Source organism: Fulmarus glacialis, unplaced genomic scaffold (assembly GCF_000690835.1).
Source record: "Fulmarus glacialis isolate BGI_N327 unplaced genomic scaffold, ASM69083v1 scaffold9876, whole genome shotgun sequence".
Classification (NCBI taxonomy): Eukaryota; Metazoa; Chordata; class Aves; order Procellariiformes; family Procellariidae; genus Fulmarus; species Fulmarus glacialis.
Genome location: NW_009218743.1, coordinates 1 through 23,095, shown reverse-complemented (window position 1 = coordinate 23,095; position 23,095 = coordinate 1). Strand labels below are relative to the sequence as shown.

General features: G+C 37.2%; 1 protein-coding gene across 1 annotated transcript in view; it reads right to left on the bottom strand.

Moving 5' to 3' along the window:
* Nucleotides 1–22,209, bottom strand: part of TXNRD2 (thioredoxin reductase 2) — a gene marked incomplete at its 5' end in the record, with an annotated part of 32,784 nt that extends 10,575 nt beyond the window's left edge. Inside the window, 11 exons of the mRNA XM_009580132.1 lie at nucleotides 925–1,061; nucleotides 9,714–9,888; nucleotides 12,440–12,531; nucleotides 12,910–12,929; nucleotides 17,598–17,668; nucleotides 18,184–18,246; nucleotides 19,281–19,359; nucleotides 20,214–20,288; nucleotides 20,605–20,749; nucleotides 21,386–21,442; nucleotides 22,144–22,209. Coding sequence (XP_009578427.1) covers nucleotides 925–1,061; nucleotides 9,714–9,888; nucleotides 12,440–12,531; nucleotides 12,910–12,929; nucleotides 17,598–17,668; nucleotides 18,184–18,246; nucleotides 19,281–19,359; nucleotides 20,214–20,288; nucleotides 20,605–20,749; nucleotides 21,386–21,442; nucleotides 22,144–22,209 — 980 coding nt within the window. The remainder of the gene's footprint in view (nucleotides 1–924; nucleotides 1,062–9,713; nucleotides 9,889–12,439; nucleotides 12,532–12,909; nucleotides 12,930–17,597; nucleotides 17,669–18,183; nucleotides 18,247–19,280; nucleotides 19,360–20,213; nucleotides 20,289–20,604; nucleotides 20,750–21,385; nucleotides 21,443–22,143) is intronic.
* Nucleotides 22,210–23,095: the final 886 nt, after the last annotated feature.

The following is a 23,095-nucleotide window of genomic DNA, read 5'->3' as shown; positions in this document are numbered from 1 at the left end:
TGATGAAAACATCCTCCTGTAACTGTACAGTTCAGAATCCAGACAAACATTATTTTTTATGAAGACAACATATTTGAAGATGCCCAACTTACAGCAGATATTCTGAGTTAGTATGTAAACTGAAAATTGCGGGATTGAAAGTATTTGAGTGCACTTTGATCAGGACAAGACATTCTTGTCATAGACAACTGTAGATTATCAATAGCACTAGATTAAGGCCACAGAATTCTGTTCTTGCATCTATAATAAGTAAATTATTTTGCTGAAGTTATAATGTCCCCTCCTTTAAAAAAAAACAAAAAAAACCAAAACAACCCCACAAAAACCACACACCTCATGTTTACTTGGCATAATCATTCACAAATCATGAACAGAAGTCAAATGCATTTAGTATTTGCAGCAATTACTTTTTCTTATTCTAGAGGAAGATACTTTTGTCAGAAGCATTTTGTGTCAGGGAGCAGAAATGATGTCTTGTGACTAGTCTCAATTAAGCCCCAAAATACTAAAAATGGAATTACAGAACCTGTCATGGTCATTCCCAGTAAGCATATTCAACTCCAAAAGGTAAGAACTGCTTTCACTCAGCATTCACAGGCACTATGAAGTCATATGTCTGAAGTGATAAAAACATTATTAGAAAGATAATTTAAGTGATAAAGACATTATTATTAGCCTCTGACCAATGATGCATTCCCTGATAAACATCAGTAATAAGCCCTAATGCTGAGATACTTCACAAGATCCATGTGAAGGAAATTACTGACCCAGGTGGCTGGCATAAACACTACAGCTCTGCAAAATGAAAAAGAACAAAACACACTAAGATATATGCTAGAGCATGACGATATCTGGGGACTAGTTATTAGTCAGGAACCAAGTCGGCTTCCTGTTATTGTAAAATAGTTTATGTAGACTCAGTACCTCTGTTATGTCTCCAACTGCATAAATGTGAGGAACAGAAGTAGCTTCACTGGCATCAACAATGATCTTTCCAGTTTCAGAATTAGTTTTCACTCCAACTTTCTCCAAATTGAGAGTTTCGGTGTCAGGGGCTCGGCCTTAAGGAAAAAAAAGAAGTTAAAGTAATAACTATTGGAAAACTTCAGCAGTGTTAATCTAAAAAGCTGGCATCCTCCACTGTAGGTTTCAAAGAACTTTGTGCTATTTGATAGTCCAAGTAGAAACATGAAAAAACTTATCTCATACTGAAAAAGCTGTAAGGGTGGAAAGTATGGATATGAATTTCTTTGTGAAAGGAGCTCTATTACCATTGCCTTTGCTCAGACTATTTCAGAGAAACTTATCCTTTAAAAATGTGCAGAACAACATCCACTGCAAAAAGTGCAAAACCCACATGGTTTAGTATTTATTGCACATTCTAAATTCAGTTTCCTAATGTAGCATGAATATACATATAATAACTTCTACACTGAGGATTTCCAGTAAACATTAACCGAATGGCACTCAATACTAACAGCCTGTTGTGCACACTTGTGGATAAAAATTATTAATAATGCTGTTCAACATTAAATACTCCTGAAGACCTCTTTTCTTGTTATCTGATACACTTATCTTAAAGCTTTTGTAGTTCCCTCAGCTTGAATGAAAAGTTTACCAACTTTGTTCTCAAGTCCTTAATGCTGAGTTATTTAGCTCAAGCTCTGTATTTGAGCTATTTCTGTAGAATTTAGAAACACTATTTTAAATGGATTTAAAAACAAATGAGGCAAATTCTACCAAGCCTAGATTTTATTACAGCCACCTCTTTCAACGATTTTAAATTATCTCATTTTTTAAAAAATATTTTTGTAGTGTTTTTTGCATAGAATTACCACTTAGACCATCGAAGTCTTGATAACATTACACTGAGCTTTCTATAGAGTATCTAACAAAGCAATTCCTGACCCAGAAATTGGAATCTTAAATCCTATCCATTTTTTCAAATGTATTTGAAGGTTAATAAGCATAGTGAAATTATCAGGTACTCCCAAAATTTGTAGGGACACACAGGATCACATAGAAAAGATTACCTGAATATATCCAAATGAAGGAAATGTTATAACATTGCATCTGTTTTTAGAGGCTATCAATGAATATGGATATATCTACATCTACATATGAGTGAGTCACGATTTTGTGTTTGATCTTAATACAGTGCTATTGCAAAGCAAAACAAAAAGGGAAATGTGTTTTCATTATAAAAACAAGCTCTTTGATGTTAATGTAGGAAATTATTAAACAAAAGGAAAACCTGGCTTGTCAATACAGACCTAATTATATGTAAACATAAAACACTGCTTTATACATCTGCTATATAGCCAGGCCCCCTAAACAATGTCACATCTGAATGCCTCTGTAAAGACTTCTGTGTATTAATTTCATCTGGTGAAACCAACACTTCCTCTGGGAGTACTGACTGAAGCTGTCGGCACTTGGCTATCTGTCTGTCTTCCCTTCTGTTGTCCCCAAGGGACGTTGATCTGCTGTTCCTTCTCTGCCCCCTGCTCCCCAGTCCTGATGCTATCAGGCAACAAAAATAATAAACCTCCAGGACCTTATCTTGGCTCGGATGTGAAACAACTTCCTACCGTTGTATTTCTTTGTGTATTGAGAGTAAAGCCTGGATATTCTGCAAATGGACAACTAATGGGGTTTTCTAGTTTCCCCTTTTTCCTGCCAGGCAGAGCCAAGAGAAAGCTTAGCACGCAATGGCAGGCACTGGAAGAGGAAAAAAAGAGTAACTGTCAATAGAGTCATTTAAAGACCTGTGACAACAACAGCTGAGTTTATCAAATCTGCAGGATAACACTTAACCTTTCGATTCCAGTCTATTTTAACATGTGTACAGCCTGGTATTAATAGCTAAGAGTTACAAAAAATGTGTTGCTACTCCTAGTGAAATTTCTCTCAACTTTACTGCCTAAATATTATCTCTGAAAGCAAAAACAAAACTTTAAAAAAAATGAACGGAAGCTTTATTGGCCTTTAGCCCCATGCTGGCTCACCTCCATAAGCCAGAATTACACTTACTGATCTTGCTTCACCTCAAATTCAGTAGCTTAGGTTCATGATTATCCAATATGTCTTTTAATGTCAAATTATCCATGATTATCCAATGTGTTTTTTAACATCAAATTCAGGAAATTCTGATATTTCCTAACATTCACTTACTTGTATTATAGAATCAGTTCTCACCATTTCTCAGTAGTATTGGATCAGAAGGACATTTATTTCATACCCACAACTCCTAAGTTTTTTACATTTACAGCTTCAAGAAAGCATGAGTTTACAGCTTATTTCTAAGACCCACAGGGCAATACAAAACTATACCAAATCCTACCAGACACACAACACAAAGATGCCCCCCCCGCCCCCCTCCCTCTAAAGCCAGCACACGTGCTTTTAGTTTGAAGATGTCCACTGCCCTGAAACTGCCACAGAACAAGGAGTGTATGATGGTATAAGACACAAGACTAGATTTACCTTTTATTCAAAACAGCAATAATAATAATATCATAATAATGCCAGACATCTAGAAGAAAGGTGCCAATTCAAATCTGACCCTTAAAAAGGTTACCTGCCTCCTGCACTTTTAATACCACATCATAATCTCATCTTTATAGACCCATACAATAACCACACAGCTGTGAAAACCACACAGATCCCTGCTTTCAGGGCCTGCCCCCATTTCGCTTTTAACTTTAAAAGAAAAAACAGCTTTTTGATCTGTTTTTGTAAAATTTAAAACCATGGCTTCCTAAGGGAGTTGCCAGCCAGCTTAGCTACAGAGAGTGACAAGAGACTGGTTAAAGCACCCATCTTGGATACGTGCTAAGCTGGTTATATTGTGATGTGGCACTTCTGTCCCACCATCTGCTGAGGGGCTCTGGTAATCACACTTGCACACAGAATAAGGTGAAGGCAATATCAGGCTGCTGTGACCTTTAGGTGCAAGACCTTCAACAGTGGAGACTGAAGCAGCTAAACTGAGAAGAAAGCACAGGAATAGGCATAGTCAAGTAAGTAGCAGCAGTAAACGAGTGATAGCATACTCCTGCATACAATAAGATTTCCCAGGGTGATAAAGGTGCAGCTGACAGTAGATTTTTATAATGGGTCTTCTGCAGTTTCTTAATCACAGAAGCTAGAATGTCTGTTTGCCTCCCAGCATTTGAAAATTCCAAACTAGAGCCAACCAAGCATTTTCATATCAGGCATGATACTGCAGATGGCCACTGTGAGGATACTGCAGGGTGACAGGATGGTTCTTAAGCCCAATAGTCTTCTCCACTTCTTCCCTATACTTCGGCATTTTGACACATCACTTCATAACATTACCCAATCCGACCTCAGTTTGACCTTAATCAAAATCTCGTCTGTGTTCCCAGTCTTGGTACTCTGTCATCTTGTTCTGGGTGCCTGACACACTCCCCAAATTAGTTTCAAGACCACTACTCTGTCCTCCTTCAAATCCCTCCTCAAAACCCACAAGGTGTTCACTAAAACATAGCCAGCTGATAATGACTAATAAAGACCAATTCAGTGGAACTAATGTTCAGATTAAAAGAAAAAGTTACTAAGGTAAAAAAAAGTTCAGAACCCTTACCACATTGATAGCAGCGTGCACCAATTTTACAAGGATGTTTCTGAACATTTCATTCATTACTGACAAACTTTCAGCATGCCTGCCACAGTTTGAAAAAAATCTTACCCTTAGTCAGTGCTAGGGCAGTAACTGGTTCTTTGCCAAGCCTGCTAAGCTGTACTATCTCTTGTAGCATTGACTAGTAATACTTATTACACAGAGGAGTCATCTCAGCAGAAAGCTTGTGGCAGCCATGGTGCAATCAGTAAACACCATGCCATCACCATCCACTGTATATCCGAAGTTACTTGCATCTGGAGACTTGTTGCTTTGGTCCTACCAAAACAACAACAAAAAAAAGCAACTCCAAGGGACATGCAACCAAATGAAAACGTTACAGCATGGGACAGACTTCTAACAATTCTATTTGTTTTGTTCTCAAGGCCCTATACAAGGTAAGGTGGGCTGGAAACATTTTCTAAGCAAGCTACAGTTCACCTTTACATTAATTCTTCCACACTAAGTTTGCTTTAACCAAAGGTTTTGTACACCCTTAAAACATGGCTCTCCAGTCTCAAAAACCAGTACCAACCACCATTCCCAAGTGAGGTCATTGGCTTTAATCTCCTGTTCACCTGTAAGTGTCTAGAACCTGTATTCTGTAGAAAACGTCGCAGCAATTATACTGGTTTTATGAAATTACTTTGCAGCATTTTCCACCATTTTTTTATTTATTTATACCAGCATTCAGGTAAAGGCTAGCCATCACCTATCAAGTCAAATAGCACCTTACAGTTCTGAATCCAAAACGTTCTCTCATGCACAGATTAGAGGCATAGCATAGCATCTAACTTGTCCTCAACATAAAGAAGTGATTTTTGTAGTTACAAGCTGGTAAAATAAGTAGCATAAAATAAGAGTTACACTCAAATTTTACGGGTGGGTTAAACAAAAGAAAGAAAAAGTACCATCCAGGCCTCTTTTAATGCAAAGAAGTTACTAGCACATTAAAAATAGCCCTGTTGAATAAAGTCTGACTGAATGTCATTAAAACTAGATATTGGGAAAAAACCTAAAAGCACTGGCTGACGTAATGGGAATGACAATTTTCATTAGGACTGCAGAAACCACATCTTACCAAGATAGTAATGAATTAAAATTAATGAGAAAGAGACACGGAAAGTTCAGAACAAAGACCCAGAGCCTCAGCAAACCACATCATATTAGCACTAACAGTTGTCTGAGATCAACCAAGGTGCATTATTTTTCACTGAATTGTTCAAAGGTTAAAAACTGGATGGCAAGATTTTATTTGCAAAGATGAATCTAAAACCCATCCCCTTTTCTATAGGGGCCGGCAGAAATATGCTCACAGGACATCACAGCAATATTTTACCATATGGGACTTTTCAAAGAAAATCTCCAAACAAAATTTCTGTTTTCTTAGTTAATCCAAACTGATTTGGTTGTAATACTTGAATAAAACTACTATTAAAAAAAAAAAAAAAGTTATGTACTTAACCCTTTCTTGATATTAAACAGAGAGGCTCTTACTTTACTGCACCACAAAATAAATCTGCCAAGCATCCAGTCTGACACAAAGGACAATATGCTTGATAGCACATGATGTGCAACACCTGATACCTGTTCAGCTTTATATTGAGCTAAAGTTATAATTCTTTTTTATAGCAAAGATTATATTATTTCAAAGACACAGTGGCTTTCCTCTAAGCTTATGAATGCAAAGGAACTTGAGAATGGTTGTTCCACTGCTCTCATCAGGGAGAAGACTCTTTTGGTAAAGCTAAACTTAAAATCTGCTGCTGGTTGTTGCTCTTTCTGTTAACAATTTACTAGCACACTACCTCACTTTCTCTGTCAAACTAATTCTAGGATATTTTGCAAACACCTGCTTAGTTTAATCATCAATTCAGTGTTTGTTCTTCTACACAGTAAGACCCCATTAGATATGTGGTAACTCAGTATCTTTTCCAAGGACTTTGTGAATAATCAGATTCCAGTTACAGTAGTGATCTTTTGCCATCTATTGCAAATTCAAATGGAAACGCTACTCGCCAATTCCTTTTAGGTATTAATTGCATTGCAACTGCAGCATTCAATCCACAGGTTTCAGTCCTCGAATAGCTGAAGTAAACCCACTCTACAAAGCCTGATCTCCCGCAACTTTGCCCTGCAGCTCAGCAGTTGCATCTGTTTGTAAAGATGTCAATCTTTACCCTTTTCTTTGGATGAAGACTCTATGTTCAATCTGTACATGCACGCACTTACCATTGCTTTGTAGCTCAGGTATATTAGGCACCTAACATGTAAATTTTTTTTTGTCCTTAAGTGCAGGGAGAATCCTATATAATATTAAAAGTTTATTGGTTCCATATTGAACAAAATAAAATCTCAAAAGCTTATCATTTCAGGAGAATTCTCACAAAAGCAGACGACAGAGCACTAGTAAAAGAAGGGCGTTACAGGACTAGACAGGCAGAATCAAATAAAGGTCAAGAAAGAGCTGTTTCACTGATCTGGAATATAACAGTGTAGTCATTCAGCAAGGTAACACAGGCCCATAACAGTTACCTACAAAAGCTTTGGATTGAAACCTTTAAATTACATTAAAAGGTATCAAAAGAAGATTTTTTTTTTTTTTTGCCTCAAATATTTTGACTGGTTAAAAAACGCTGCTAGAAAAGCAAAGCGTTGTACCTGCTTTTATTGGCTTATCCATACAAGCAGAAAATTACACATTCCAAACGATAAACAGAACTCTTAATAGAAAAACAAAGCAAATTTTTTTTCAAAAGGCCTACCTTAAGAGATAATACTGTAGCTTACCAAACTCAATCTATGTCTCGCTGCCAGTAAATATTTTTAACATTTTCTGAAATTTCATGATGCGCTTACAAAAATTAAGGAAATATCTACTATAATTCAGGCTGCAATTAGTTAACAATAGCAGCTGCTCTTCAACTAACTCTACAAGCTGACTTTCTTCAATCAGTATTGTAACTGGCACATCTGCAGACAGGAAATCCTCAACACTACCAAGTTTCCCAGCCTATTATCTGAGACACCTGGTGTGGGTGTGTTGATACAGAGCAAAACAATGAATCATACCAACTGCACATCAATTAACCAGCTTTAACTGTTAATGTGTTTAATCCTTAAGGGTGGAGTGCCAATCTGAACACTAAAAAAAAAAAAAAAGTCAACACAAAACCCCCAAACCCTCAAACTGTTCATTTTGCAGTTTCTAAATATGGATTGTAACTCAAGTCTATGACAAAAATTATAATACATGTAGTTCCTCTGTATCAAAATAGTGAGTGGAGTCACATTACAACTGCAATAGTATATCATGCAACCTTATTCCATTACAACTAACACCAAACCAAGATTTTTTTTCTTATTATTTCAATTTAATAGCTCTTTTTTCTATCTTTGACAAAAGTAAACAAATTGACTTGACATTTCACAGGTGTAACTCCACCTCAGTGTGGAGTTTTTACCAGAAAGCTTGAGAAAAATCAAATACGGCATTTAGAAACCCGCTTTTTGGAAACATTTTCATCTCACCTCATGAATATTATTCTACAGTTTTCAGGATTGTCACATCTCCACATAGCATGACCTTTTTTGCTCTTGGCAAGCACTAGTGTCTTTGATTGGCTCTGGTGAGCATAATCCATTATTATAGGCTGTTTCCACAATTTATAGAAGCCCATTGCACTTCTAAGAGAATAGTAATCACACTAAGTGAAAGAAAACGTTTATCACAACACACAACCTGCTCTCTGGGGTATTAGGAAGATATAAAGCTGACTTAACCAGCGGAAAGGAACAACAGATTTAGTCCACTGGGCAAAATACAAAATGCTGAAATGATCTGTTCCTGTTTCCTGTAACGGATCTATTCTATGACCAGAAGAATTTAACTTTATCTGTTATCAACAAATGAAAGAATAACGTTTCCCCACTACTCTAAAACAGTAGTGTCTGATAAAAAGAATAGCATAAAAATGAAGTAGTTAAAGGAATTGCTAAACCTGCTAGTAAAACTGACCGTTCCTCTGCATCAGAACAGATTTCTTGGGCAGTAAGTTTAAGCGTATTTACTTTGCCAGATATCATCCGCTTGCGAAATATCACTACTACCTTTACCCATCCATTATTTATCTACAATTCCAGATATTCACAAATCTTTATAAACACAGAAGACAAGAGGTCTCCTATTCTGGTGGGCATGCAGTCCCCCTGAACCAATATAGCAACTGAGGGCCAACTCGTAACAGCAACAAATGAGCAGCTTGGGGAGGCAATGCAGAAAGAGTATTTTCGTTCTTGGGGGCTGGAGCTGGAGCCTTGTACCATACATCAGTTAGTGTGTTAACCCTTACAAAAACTAGCATTTGACTCAAAGGAGGCAAAAACCAATTTAATTCCCATTTCTGGTGATTATGCTCATAGCCATTTGTCACAAAATTCTTTTAAACTGATTTACTCTGACTTAGGCATCATATGTCAGTTCCGAGGGGTCTGAGATACGTGAAAGTTCCTCAACAGATTTCAAAAAGCTCTGAAGTTCCAAGGTTCCCTGCAACGAGCTTGGATTTTTAGGGACAATTACTTCTCTTTCTCCAAATTGGATGATGGCTGCAGTAACAAACTTAAGCAGCACAGTTTAGAAAAATTCAAAGAGGAAATGGTAGCCTCTTGAACAGGATAAATAGGAACTTGTAGTGAATAGCTTTATGAATAAGTCAAGAGTATGGACTTGGAGAACACTACCGGCACCACAGAGATTGCTGGAATTCATGCCCCCACCCTCTAGTAAATGTGAGGAAGACTAAATGGTCTCCCATTTATTGCAGCTCATGCAAAAGTAGTTACCATGGATTTCCTCCACTCACTGTAACTTTCATGTGTTTTTAGACTGTAAGTGAACAAGTCAGAATTTAAAAACTATCAATACTTAGGTCACTAAATATTTAATATTAAAAAAAAAAAAAAAAAAGGAGGAGGCTGTTTGGCCCCTTACAACATGACATGACAAGGGGACTTCATTTTCAGAATGGAAAGCATTGCAAATAAATGTTAAGATAATCAAGTTTACCTACTGCCCACATCACTGTGTCAAAGGAATCGGTTTCTTCTGTGCCCAGGTCAGTATTTTTCCAGGTGACTTGCAATCTGTTGCTCTCCAATTTTTCAACTTTGGTTGGGAAACATTTCTTTAAAAATTTTGTGCCGTAAGATTCCATGTGCTCAGTTACTAAAGATGCCATTTGCTGTTGAGTAGGGGAAAAAAATTGTTTATTCTTAGATGTATGGCCTTTTTAATGTAAAACCCTCCTTCAGCCGTCTTCATGAAAATCCAGTATATACACTGTGCATTTCAAACATTCTTTATCACTTAGTTACTATGCATTGTCAACACATGGTAATTTATTGAGCCACTATGACCTGCAACTCCATTCCAAGAGGCATCTACATCTGAACATTCAAATTATTTTTAAAAAAGTAAAATAGTGTATGAATAAAGTGGTTGCTTTTAAATCATGTGATGCTTATACAAAAATAGCATCTAGAGCATATTCAGTTTAACATTACCGTAATTACCATTTTCTGGCAGCATGATAAGAATTAAATACTTTCATAAAGCTAAGGAAGAAAAATATTTCCCTTTGCCATGACACCTGTCATTTCTCTGCAACGACTATGAATCACTAAGGTTTCCTGGAAAGTTCTACTTCAAAAAGGAAATAATGCTTTTGTCCTAAGAGCCTGTTTGAAACAATGCCACACCACAGTCAAGTAGTAAAGTGTCGCATTGACAGGTTTATCCAAAGATGTCATTGCTCTTGACTGCAGTAATTCTGGTTGCACTTTGTCAAAGAATATATATTACTTAAAGGATATTATCACAAAACCACTCACACAGAACAACTACATGCAAGCTCTCAGCTCACAAAACTTTATTTTTGAAGCTGATATTAACTAATATGAAGGCAACAGCAGGGTTATATCTCTTCAGAAACATAATAGCTCACTAACCAATTTCCATCAGACTCAGTGTGGCTACAGAGTGAACATAATTATTTTATCTCTATTAATACCTTCTTAACTTTGAAACGTCCATTGTGCTCTTCCTGCCTACATAGGATCAAGTTCTCAGAGAAAGCTCTACTGTAAGTGTTTTATGAAGTGCCACACACACACTCTTGCTCAGACCTCATGCTGTTACAGGTGTAGATTTCTTCAACGATGAGTGCAAAACCCAAGACACAATCTTATACAATGTTTTGCAAACTCTGGTACACATACCACTAGTTTTAAGAAAGCCACTTCAAAGTGGGAGTGGCTGGCATGCAACCAGCAGCAGCTGTCACTACCTCAGAGGTACTTGTCACTGTTGCTTCTAACAGCAATACTCCCTCCTCAGAAACTGTGCTGTTAGACATGAAAATAATTTTCCTACACACTGTGTGTGCAAAGAGGTTCTTAAAAACAAGCCCAGAGTTCTACCACTCTTTCATCAACTTTGGCCTGTAAATGTTTTGCGCTATTGCAATTAAGGCATTAAAAAAAATCCTAATTCATGATACCAGGAATAATTAAGTTAACATGCATTCATTCCCATTCTGAAAACACTATTTTCAAGTGATTAACATGACAGAGTCTTCATTCTTAAGGCTGACATTTTCCAAAGTTATTTACTGAGAAAAAACTTGTTGGAAACTTCAAAGAAAAAGTTCACTGCACGTGTGAGTGAAAACCCAGAACTCTCTCATTGCTTTAAGAACACTACAGAAACCTTTCCTTCAAAGTAGTGTTAGCATCAAATCTTGCAGGGACAGAAGACTCACAATCACCTTTAACATACTCTGCCTACAGATCTAGGGACCAAAAAGACTATCAAGCCGTCAAAGATATCATCTAACCTGTAGAACAGAGGCTACAAACTCACATCCAAGTAACACCTTTACAAGATCCAGTAACTTGTCTTTAACCTAAACCTGCTATACTACCTTCTATTGCTTCTTTAAGCAGTTATACTTTTTACACAAATCCTGTATTAAACCTTTTTTCGTTGTTGTTCTTGTCTTTTCTCATTGTTATTTCTAATTGCTTTTATTGTCTTTATACAGGAACAGGCTTCTGGCCAAAACTGTTTTCTGTTTTGTCAGTACAATCATGACCACTTATACTTTTAAATAAAACCCTTCAAAATCTTTCCCAATTTTGAAACACAGTTTCTTCTCTTTAAATTTCCCTGCCTGAAAGTTTTTGCTTTTAATTTTCTCCAGCTTAGGGTTGATAGTTCCACTGAAATCACTGTATTTTTTTTTTACCTAGTTATAACCGCCACTGTTTTGAAAGTGGTAAGGTCAAGATTTCCAATTCCTATGTAATTACAAACTTTCAGCTTAGTGATATATTTATATTCCTCATAATGAACTCCTCATTGAACTACTTCATGTTAAGTCCAATAATTTATTTTAAAAATCATTATCTGTAACTCCTAGAAATTCAGGATTATTTTAAAGAGATTGTCTAAAGTTTTTAGCAGTGGCATAAATCCCTCCTCTGCTCCCCAACCTTTTTAATCTCGTTTTCAATTAAGCAGGAGGAAAAAAAAATATTTACTTTTCTGAGTACGGTATTGAGCGATATGACAGGAAAACAAGAGCTAATATTTATTTAGTTTCTCTTCAGAAAGCATGTACTAGAAAATGTCTGGAGAAGCCAATGACACTTTTTCTTTAGGAGACAAACATAATCAAATATACTTTTTAATATATTTGATATATAAGGAGATGTAAGATATTCTGTACTCACCTGATCAAACCCACGAAGTGGGATACTTCTCATCATGACTGTAGTGTCCAATCCAATGCCTGTCAGAAAACCAGCACACTCAAGTGAAACATCTGGTGAAGCATCAGTTAAGGAAATATAAACAATAATTTCCCATAAATGCAATATAAAAGGGTAGTATACAAGTGGGCTTTTTACCTAGAGATATCAAGTTCTCCTCACACAGACATCTTTAGCTTGCTTTTGTTGCATAGAATAAAACTCCAAGGCCTTATAATATTTTCCTCATAGGTTTTTGTTATTAAGATCCTGAAAATTTATCCTCAGCTGACCTTAATTCCCGTGATGCTACTGCATAGAAAACTATTACTATTCTATTACCAATTCAATTACAGGGCATGAGCAAAGGAATTCTGAAAATTGAGCTTTCATAGGAAAGACAGCTATGCTGCTTATAATCATAGAATCATCACAGCTTTTTCAAAGGATACAGCTGGCTCCAACAACCAACCTGTTACATAAAAAGAAAAAAAGAATAAAGCAGTGGAATGAGCTTGTGTGTACTTCTGCACAACCAAAAAATTATTTTCTGAAGTATGTATAGTTACAAAATTACAGGTTTGAGGAGTGGGTCTGATGAGGAGGAAACAGTGTGGCTTGTCAACTCCAACAAAGACAACGCTATAACATGTGGGCTTATTTTATTAACAGAATAAAAAAAGAACAGGCTTATAAGACATAAGGAATTGTTTTTATATTGTAAAGAGACATTTAAACACATATTCTGAAAGACAAAGTGAAGAAAGCCATGAAAAACTCAGAGAAACTAGCAAGGTTAAGAGGTATCACAAATATTTCTATTGTATTCTATGATGTACCTCTGTTGGAAACGTCTGGAGTGGACACTGACAGGTTTTTCCCCCAGTGCATATTGCTACTGATGCCTCATCTTTACAGGGCCTCCCAGCACCATTGCTTCCAAGACAGCAGGCAACATATAAACATACAGACATGCAGCAGTCTTTTGGGAACTCAAGTACATCTCAAAATTTCTAGAGGTATCTTAATTACTAAATATATATCTTTAATTATTTTCCAGTAAACTTAACACAATCAGAAGTTAAGCACGTTTGAAATTCATCATCTTCCTATCAAGTAGATTACAGTTCCCAGTATAAGATTTTATTCATTGCTAAATTTCATTTTGTTTTATAACTATCTGCTTTTTCATCATCTTATTTATCCTGATGCCAAATATTTGCCCCTCCTGTCTTTAAGTTTGTATACACAGTTATAGAAAATCCGTTTAATAGATTTACATTTATCTAGACTAGTATTTACCAAACACATCCATTTTAGATCTTAAAACTCCAGCTCCCATCTCTCCCCATATTTCACACCCTTTCAACCAAGAATATCACTAAAGTTGTCCATCAACGCTTTTAATTTATGAGGTGTATCAGCTCTCCAACACAGCAGTTTCCATGCCTGTCCCCAGATGCCCTATACACTGCAGCAGTCCTCTCTCTTCTGACCATATCCTCAGTTCCCTATGTCTGCCAGGTACACAAAAGGCAGAATGCTCAGTCTCTGTTCCGGAGGTAAAAGTGGGTCCAACCAGCCAGTCACTGACACTCAGCTGCTGGACAGGCTGCACTCACATTCCTTTGCTGTTCATGTCTTACGCAGACTTGTTAAAATCTCACAGTTTGGAGATGCATTCCACATAATATTTCCACTTACAACAAAGTCTTTTGTTAAGTTTTTGAATTAGGAAAAAAAAGTGTCATTAGGGATCAAAATTTCTAGTTACTGTGAGAACAGTGTAGAATGTTAGGCTCTATCTGACTATGATTTTCATCTACGGAAATACATGCTTTATAAAGAACTTTCATCCCCATGCTTTGTAAAGAACTTTTCGTCAAAAAACAAGACACAAAACCACAACACTCAGAATCCACCTGAATATTTAGCACATTTTTTCTGTTTCTTTTGGGCATTTTTTTAAAGCAGATCTCTCTCATACTGCCATATTCAAAAGTTAAAAAAGTAACTTCGGATTTTTGGGTATGGAAGAAGTAGTTTGCTAATTGCATTTTGGAAAGCTAGAAATTTACTTTAAAACCTCAAAATACAAACTCACATAATCGCAGAGTTTAAATAGGTTATTTAAAGTTAGGAGGATAAGCAAGGAAGCATAAGCATTATAAGTCACAGGACCTTATCATATTCTTTTACCCATATCCAACCTTGTTTGACTGTTTTGAGGAAGATAAGTTTTAGCAACACAAATGACAATGCCAGCAGAGAGAACAATGGAAATAATCCATTAAGTAAAGACCTTTTCCCTCGGCAGCTGTGCCTCCATTAATTCAAAAACTCTAAGCAACAAAGCAAAACTATTTTGACAAAACATGCTCCAAACAGGTAAAAATTCACAGTAGTCAGATCACAGAAAGGAACACATTTGAAATATCAACCCATGGCCTACACATCCCACGCTGTTTTGTATTCTACATTTTGCTTGATTCCTGGCCGAAGTAGTATACACTAGTATGGTACTTCACAAAATAAACATAAACCCTTAAATCCATGGAAAAAACCACACATGAACTGAAGGCTAACACAAAGTGCTGCACGCACTGCAGTCACTTTGTAAGGACATATCATTCATCAATTCTAACTAAAATTTACAAAGCAATGATCCTCCCTGCACCCTGTTACCAGGAAAACTACCGGCATACACGGTTACAAAGAGAGAAATGTGTTTCATAGAAGGACATCAAGAACCTTAGAAAATTAAAATATTTTACATGTGAACATGTACGGCAACTAAAAACAAATGTTAGAGGCACGATGGAGCTCTGCTGACAGCAAATTTGGCTTCTCTTTTTGGCCCTGCCACTGACTAGCCACGTATCTCTAGGAAAGTTATTCTTCCACCATACTGCAAGACAGAAACAAGCCCAATACTTGGAAAGCTCTTCATACAGTCTATTCTATGCTAAGAGAGCAGACCAAAACAGTAGGTGAAACACTAGCTTGTGGCCGATACCTTACCCTAAACCAAACAGAGATACTTGTAAACTTCCAAAAAATGCAGACACAGGGGCTGCTGCTCGGTGAGCTCCAGGGATTACATCAGTGCAACACATGTTTTCTCACAGAAGACCCTAGATACCATCTATCTATCCTATAAAAAAACCACAACTTCTGAAGGTGTACAGAGAACAGGTTGAGGTAAAGAGATTAAAATCTGCCAGTCTGGGTTTTATGTTTGACAAACAATTTAACACAATGGGAAATAATTTTTTCCAGCATTAGGGCATCTGATTAATCTGTGAATGGACGATCAGCCCGTCTTTTAGCATGTAGCTCCTGGGAAGTCCTGCAAAAAGCCATATGCTGCCCATAAAGAAATATTTACTGGAGATTCACAGGGAACAGAATGAGAATATCTGTGATTTGGGCATATGTTTGCTCTTCTTTTTCATTAGATGAAAAATAGATGCCAGCTGGCACTAATTCATAGTATCAGCAGCACATTATCCACAATTTCTTCTACAAAGTAGAGGGTTCCTGGGCATTGTCCATGTCTAATAGAAAAGGTAAGAAAGCAGAATCTAACCTTCACACCTGCTCAATCTCTCACTCATTCTGAACATATTTCAAAGCATCTTTTCTAATTCACTCTGCCAAAACCCTTCAAACTCAGTAGCGAGAATTTCTTCACAATGTTTGTATATCTAAGGGACTTTTAAGTTGGTTAACGGTTTGCTTTTTTTTTTTTTTTTTTTAATATGAACAACTGCAGGACTGACAGTTCTATAACCCCCAGGCATGTAATTTGTAGCTGAGATACGTACATTTGGAGAGGGAGGAAAGAAAGAATAAGTACAACGCAGCTCAGACTAAAAACAAAAGGTGTTAAACTGAACCTTGGGAATATTTATAATAGAAACAAATCTGACAGAAACAAACCTTTAACAACTCCCTCCTTCATCTGCTAGGACACAGCCTGATAAAGCACAGAAATGCTACTGTAGCCCCTGCAGGCTTATTTTGACTAAATCTCAGGAATGCAACATATAAACATTAGACTCCCACATTACACTGTTACAACTTGCATTAGCAGCAACTGGACAAAAGCCACATTTCCACAGAAAAATCTTGCAGGGATAAATCTTATGTTTAGTTTTTGTGGGGGGTTTTGGTGTTTTGGTTTTTTTTTTTAAAAACAATTCCCTCGCATAAATCATGCTCTCAAAATTCAAGAGGTGACTGATATACTACAAACAACAGCAAATTTACTTTCCTTTTTAAAGTGTACCAAGGAGCCTTATTTATCTATTTGATGTTTAGCTTAACACAGCGTATTTTATGTTAGAAAGCCACAGCCATGAATGGCAGCTCTGTTTTTTTTCAAAATACAAGTATTATAGTTTCAAGTCTCTTTTTCTTATATATACTTTGCTTTTTCTAGAATTGCTCAGTAGAGGAAAAAAAAATAGTATTATCTGACTTTCATGCTAGCAAATGTGCATTTCAAATCACAATTATTTGCATCAGGAAATTGTTCTATAGTGCAGCATTGACTCAGAATCTTACTGTGCTATGTGCTGTAAAAAAAAAAAAAGACTATGGCATTTTAGTATTTCCATTAAAAACAACTTTTTAGTATTTCAGTTAAACAATAGCTCCCAAAGCATAAGAAAAGGCAAAAGTAACCCAATTGCCTCATCATATTTTCTTTTGTTATCAGAACTGCCACCACTTAAGAGAACACAAAATTATGCTGGAGTTTCTGTCCTAATTGAAGAGCAATTTCACATATACCTGTAGCAAAGAACAGGGACAGTACAGCCCTCGTTTAAGTTTATGCTGCCCTCTTGTGACTTCTATGTGTAATTGCTACAGCAAACAAGTCACCTTAACCTAAGATGGTGAAAATTCATATTTAATTTGATTTTAGAAGGGAATTTCATAAAGGGGGAAAATCTATTAGTTACTAAGGAAGGTTGGTAGTGTGATATTGACGCATAGCAAAACAAATTCTCAGAAGGAAAACAGAAGGACAGAAAAATTGGTATATAAAGGGCAATTTTGAACATTTTTCATGTTGCCATAAAGAAAAAGTACAAATGCCAGCATCTGTTAAAGCCATGGTGAGGTAACTTACGTTTTTCCAGGAGATTCTTTTAACCAGAATAGATCATCACTTGTGATTCCATACTCCAGTGCACCTGCAATCTATGAACACATATGTAAGATCTTGAATCTACAACGCAACTCGTGGCAGCAAAGAAAGCTAATAGCAACTTGAGCTGTATTAGTTGAAGTATAGACATTAGACCAAGGGGAATATATCTGGGGTTGCCCAGATATGTTATCCAGACTCTACCTTTGGAGATTTTTAAAACCTGACTGCAAAAAGCCCTGAGCAACATGATCTGACCTCACAGCTGACTCAATAGCTGACCCCAATCTTCTTGAGCAGGATGACCTCGAGAGATCCCTTCCAACCTGAAGTATCCTACAGCTCTAAGCAACATCAACGTACTAAATTAATTGCAAATTGTTTTCTATGGAAATGTTTTTCTGAAAAGCGTGTGCTTTATATAAAAGATAATTTTTCACACAACACAAGTACAAAGATCTCTCATGTGTTACTTTATATTTATATTGTTTATCTTCCAAACATTCATTATTACCTGCAACAAAACTAGTAAAGCCATTGGCGTTGTCAGATGGCAAGTGTAACTTACGTGAGTAGGATATTTTGGTCTTCCTCCAGTAGCAATGACAATATTTTCTGCAGTAACAACAGTCTACAAACAAAAATACAAAATCAAAATCAAGCATTTGAAATCCTTTTATCTGTCTTTAGATTTTATCTATGTACAAAGGAGTGATAAATGAGAAAGCTGGCACTACCATCTGCTATTTATATGACATAATAATCATCAATGCATTAAAAAAAGGATGGAGATAAAATAAACTAATACATGCAGGAGTTTCTCCTACACATTCTCTATCAGTTTTTGTTTTACTATTAAGCTTACAATTGTTCCTATACTCGACAAGATTCTGATGACTACTTGGAAGCAACAGTTGTGCAAAAATGGCAGCTTTTTAAAATCAATTTTTGCTTAGGACAAAACACACACAGATCACAGCAAGTTAATTCCATCTTTAAGGCCTGGAATTAAGCTATCTCAAAAGTGGCATGTTTTTAGAAAATGCTAGGCATCTATCCCCCAAAACTTTTGCTCTCTCAAGCTGATATTAACCAGTAACATTATATAATTATCCTCAAAAAGGTGTTAAAAATGCATGTTCAGTCTCCTGTTAAATATGCAGAAATGGCCACCATTCTATTACATGACCCAGTTGCTTGAAGCTGTGCATTCAGTATAATTGCCTCCCACACACAATTTTGTATTAGAAAGCTAAGCACCCTTACGATTCACCTGAAGGAGGAAAACATCTCAGACTGATCTAATGCCCAGAGCAATAAGGAGATGTTGGTCCTCTTTACATCTCTGTAAGCATCTATCAAAGCAGCATGACTCTGACCAAAAACAACAACAAAAAAATCTTTTGTCTCAGCATTTTCATCTGCAAAGAAAAAGTAATGGCATCTAACTGACAGGTTAGAGGCTAGGGACTCAGTAGGCAACAATCAAGTTCATCAACATCTTCTCTAGGTGGAAAATGCAAATCTGCCTCACCAAAACAATACTGAATACCTAAAGCAATTTGCAAAAATGCAGGCTAGCTCCCAGTTGACCTGACAACCAACACATGAAGACCTGAAATGTTTGAAGTGAATGATACTGCAGAAAACAGCACAGCAGCTCACCTCTTTACCTGCTTTTGTTAAACCACGGATTGTATGCGGATCAGAAAAACTCCCTTTCATGTTGAAATATTTCACCTTCCTGTTTGGAAAAAAACAGCAACACAAATGCACACTTAACGAAGAATAAGAATGAAATATGATCAGCTACTTTTTCTGTACCTGAAGTGCTAAAAAGGATAGCAAACAGGCATAGAAATGCAAAAGGAAGAAAGCATCTCATTTCATAGGATTGTTTGCAGCTCTGTCACATAATTTAAGTCACTTAATTCTTGTGTCACAGTTAACTCTTCTATACAGCAGAGTACCTAACCTTGTAACATGCTTTGGGATCAGGTTATTGACCTCTTCAAATGATACATTTTCCACTAGCCATAGCATTACTATCACTATCTGTAACATTACTAATACAACACTCATTTGAGAGCATACAAAAGTGACTCAACAGGAGTCACAAGACTAGTACCTGTTAAATTATCTATTAATATAATTTCTCTATAAAAGGAACCGCATGCTGAAAAACTTGGAACCATTTCTGCACTGAAAGCAAAAAAATTAGCTGCTCTAGTATAGGGTTATCTGTGGGCTTGTATGGCATACAAATGTTGGTGGACAAGCTTGAAATTATCTTGAGAAACCCTGACTACTTCGTATTAATGCAAAATCTCTCCAGATTAACGAGAGCATTCCCTGATCACTACACCGTTAGAAAGCTTTCATGTATGGTCATTTTCAAACACTATTTCCCAGAAAAGAAAAGGAAGTAGGGGGGTGGGGGAATCACTTACATTGGCAAGGGCAAATACAGCCCTGAGCAGAAAGGACTTACAAATACTAGCTCAAATGAGAAACTCCAAAGTCAATTCAGCAATTCTACAAGGAGAAGAGCAGCTCCTTGACTACGAGAAGAAAGATGAACTTCAAAGTCTTATTTACTTGTCTTGTAGTTGCACTCTGTGTCCCCAGTTCAAGGATTTCACATAATTCTGTACAGCTTGTGCCATCACAGACCTATCACAAAACAAGAAACTGAACATGAAGTCATCACATTACAAATTCAGACTATGCAACTCAAAGATACAGGCAATTGCTAGAAATTAGGAATGTTCTACAGTACTTTTTGTTATAAAAGGAAATTATCAAGTCCAAATCAAAATAATATATGCCCTGATAAACCAGTAAATACAGTTTTGTGTTTTAAACAAGGAGCAGTCTAAAAAGATTCATGCAAAATTAACTTCCCTAACTGTCCCTAAATAAACACCAACTGGGAAAAGTTGTTACGCATTTGCAACGCATAGGAGTGCATATGGGCAATAATCTTTACCAGGTATGATGAACAGGTTGGGCTATATTCCAGCCATAGTGTTGGGCATCTTTAAGGGCACTTCCTAAAAGGGCTGCTTGATGCATAAGCTTTTTAGGAATGCAGCCAACATTCACACAAGTTCCACCAAGTCCCCATTTGGTTCCTTGGGAAAAGAAAAAAAAAAAAAAAGAAAGAAAAAAAAAGTAAATTCATCAGGTTAGTGTAACTTCATGCAATTGGGTTACTTAGAGAATTAGGTTGCTCATGCAATCAGTTAAAAAGTTCTGAAACAACACACAATTTACTATCTCCTACAGATCAGTTTCTAACTCTGCTTATGTTCAATTGTTTTGATAAAAAACATCTCTATATATTTTTTCTTCTAAAACTCAAACCATCTCAAGACGTTTCTCAGAGCTCTGAAGATCCAGTTACTACACATAGTACTATCTTATTTTACATATTGTACACGAAGAGCCCCAACATGATGCAATTCATAATTTTTAGAAATTGTAAATGACATTTTGACACAGACAATATTTTCACATATTTAAGTCAAAAGTCTACTACAAATGGTAGTATCAAACACCGCTAACAAACTTAATGTGCAGGGGAAGCAGGCAGAGCTGGGACATCAGTGGAGGGAATGAGCAGTACAGCAAGCTGGGCTTAAGGACTTTTACTATAAGCAAAGCAGGCAGCGTGGCTTTGGCCACTTTGCTGCCTGGAGCAATCTGCTCACATAGGCAACCGTTTCATACACATGTCCAAATATTACCCTAGTATTTCTCTTCCATACCTTGTGGAGAAGGTTCCACATAATCCAAAACGGCCACTTTCCTTCCAAACTGAGCAGCTTTAAACAAAAAGCAAGACAAGGTATTTAGAGGAGGGAGAAACACACAAACCTAAACATTTTTAGTAGCACAGGTACAGATTAGGAGTACAATAGATGACAGCTTGTGGTTTATACTAACTCAAGATGCCAGATTGGGGACCCAGGCTGCCTATGTAGTCAGCAGATTCTCCAGAAGGCACTTAATAACCCAGACTAGAGCCTCCAGCTTCCACCAACTCTAAAAATGCAACTTGACCCCAAATGTTAAACCCACAGTTTTAAGAACCTTGTGCATTGTTGAGCACGTTACACTCAGTTACAAAGGGGCAAGATTCTCTACAGCAGTTAAACTGTTCTTGGAAACAGTCTGAAGGCACTGTTGTTTCAACACATAAATAAGAAACAGCATAATTAAAAAAACACAGTATCTATGGAGGCACTGAGAGTATTTTACAATAACAGTGAAATAAAAGCTTTTTAGATTTTCCCATGACAAAAGAAGAAATATTTTTTAAAAGGTTAATAGGAAAGCCAAACAAGATTGCCCCTCCTGAGGGTGTGAATTGCAGATTAACTGTGAGCTGAGTTAATGATTAACGTGCAGGGACTGAAGTGTGTTTCTTAAAAAGCTTTAGCATTATCAGTAACACTTCTCTTAGTTTCCATAAATACCACTCAAGTTAAAAGAAAACTTTTGTTAGTTATTTATACATACAAACCTTCTTTTGCACAAGCAAGGCCTCCAGACCCTCCACCAATTATCAGAAGATCATACTCATTCTTTCCTGTGAATAGGAAGTGAAAAAAGGAGGAAAAGAAACAGGCAAGGAAGATGCAAGAGGTATGTAAGAAGGTAAATATCAAAAAGTACTCTATTTTTTACAATTTATTATTGCTGATTTGGGTTTTCTTTACTTTACTAGAGCACTGTGTTTTTTCAATGTCCCAAAGCATTCTCCAAAAATTGTTAAACTACCTAGTCTGGTTTCGTGAATGAAATACAGAAAATAAAGCAATCCAAAAGAAGTGAGGAAATGGATTAGATTTTTACACAGTATGTCCCAAGAAGCTCTTTCTGCATGATTAGGCAGTTGCAACTGGGATCCAGTACAGGTCTTCTGTCTCTGCATTACAGCAGCAAGTTCCACACACAGGTTTTTCAGCGGGGTCACCTTATTGGACTTGCAAAGCTTCAGCTGCAATGTAGGCCTTCCAGGGGTGTGGTGAGGCGGTTAGAGGGAAGCTGGCCCCTCCTGCCACCCTAGCCTCTCCACAGATCGGCCCAGAGCAGCTCTGAAGCGGCAGAAGCCCACAGGTGAGCAGTAACTCGTTTCTTAGCAAGGGCATCAGGGCAACCCCTGCTTTCAGAGAGCTGCCGGCGGTTCAGGGAGGACAGCCGAGGCCTGCAGCATCCGCACACCAGCTGTGCCACCACAGGGGTGGGGGACTTTTCTCGGCAGTTCAGGGTGGGCAGTCAGACTGGAAATACCCCCCGGTCGTTGGGGTTAAGCCTAGAGGAAAGGTTTGGCTGCCTCTCGGGCTGAGCCGGCACTTCTCCCTGCACCGCAGGGGTGCAGGAGGCCTTGCCCACTTCACAGCTACCTGCGGCCCGGGGACTCCCTCAGCAACTCAGGGGCCGAGGGACGGGCTCCGAGAGAGGCACCGGGAGGG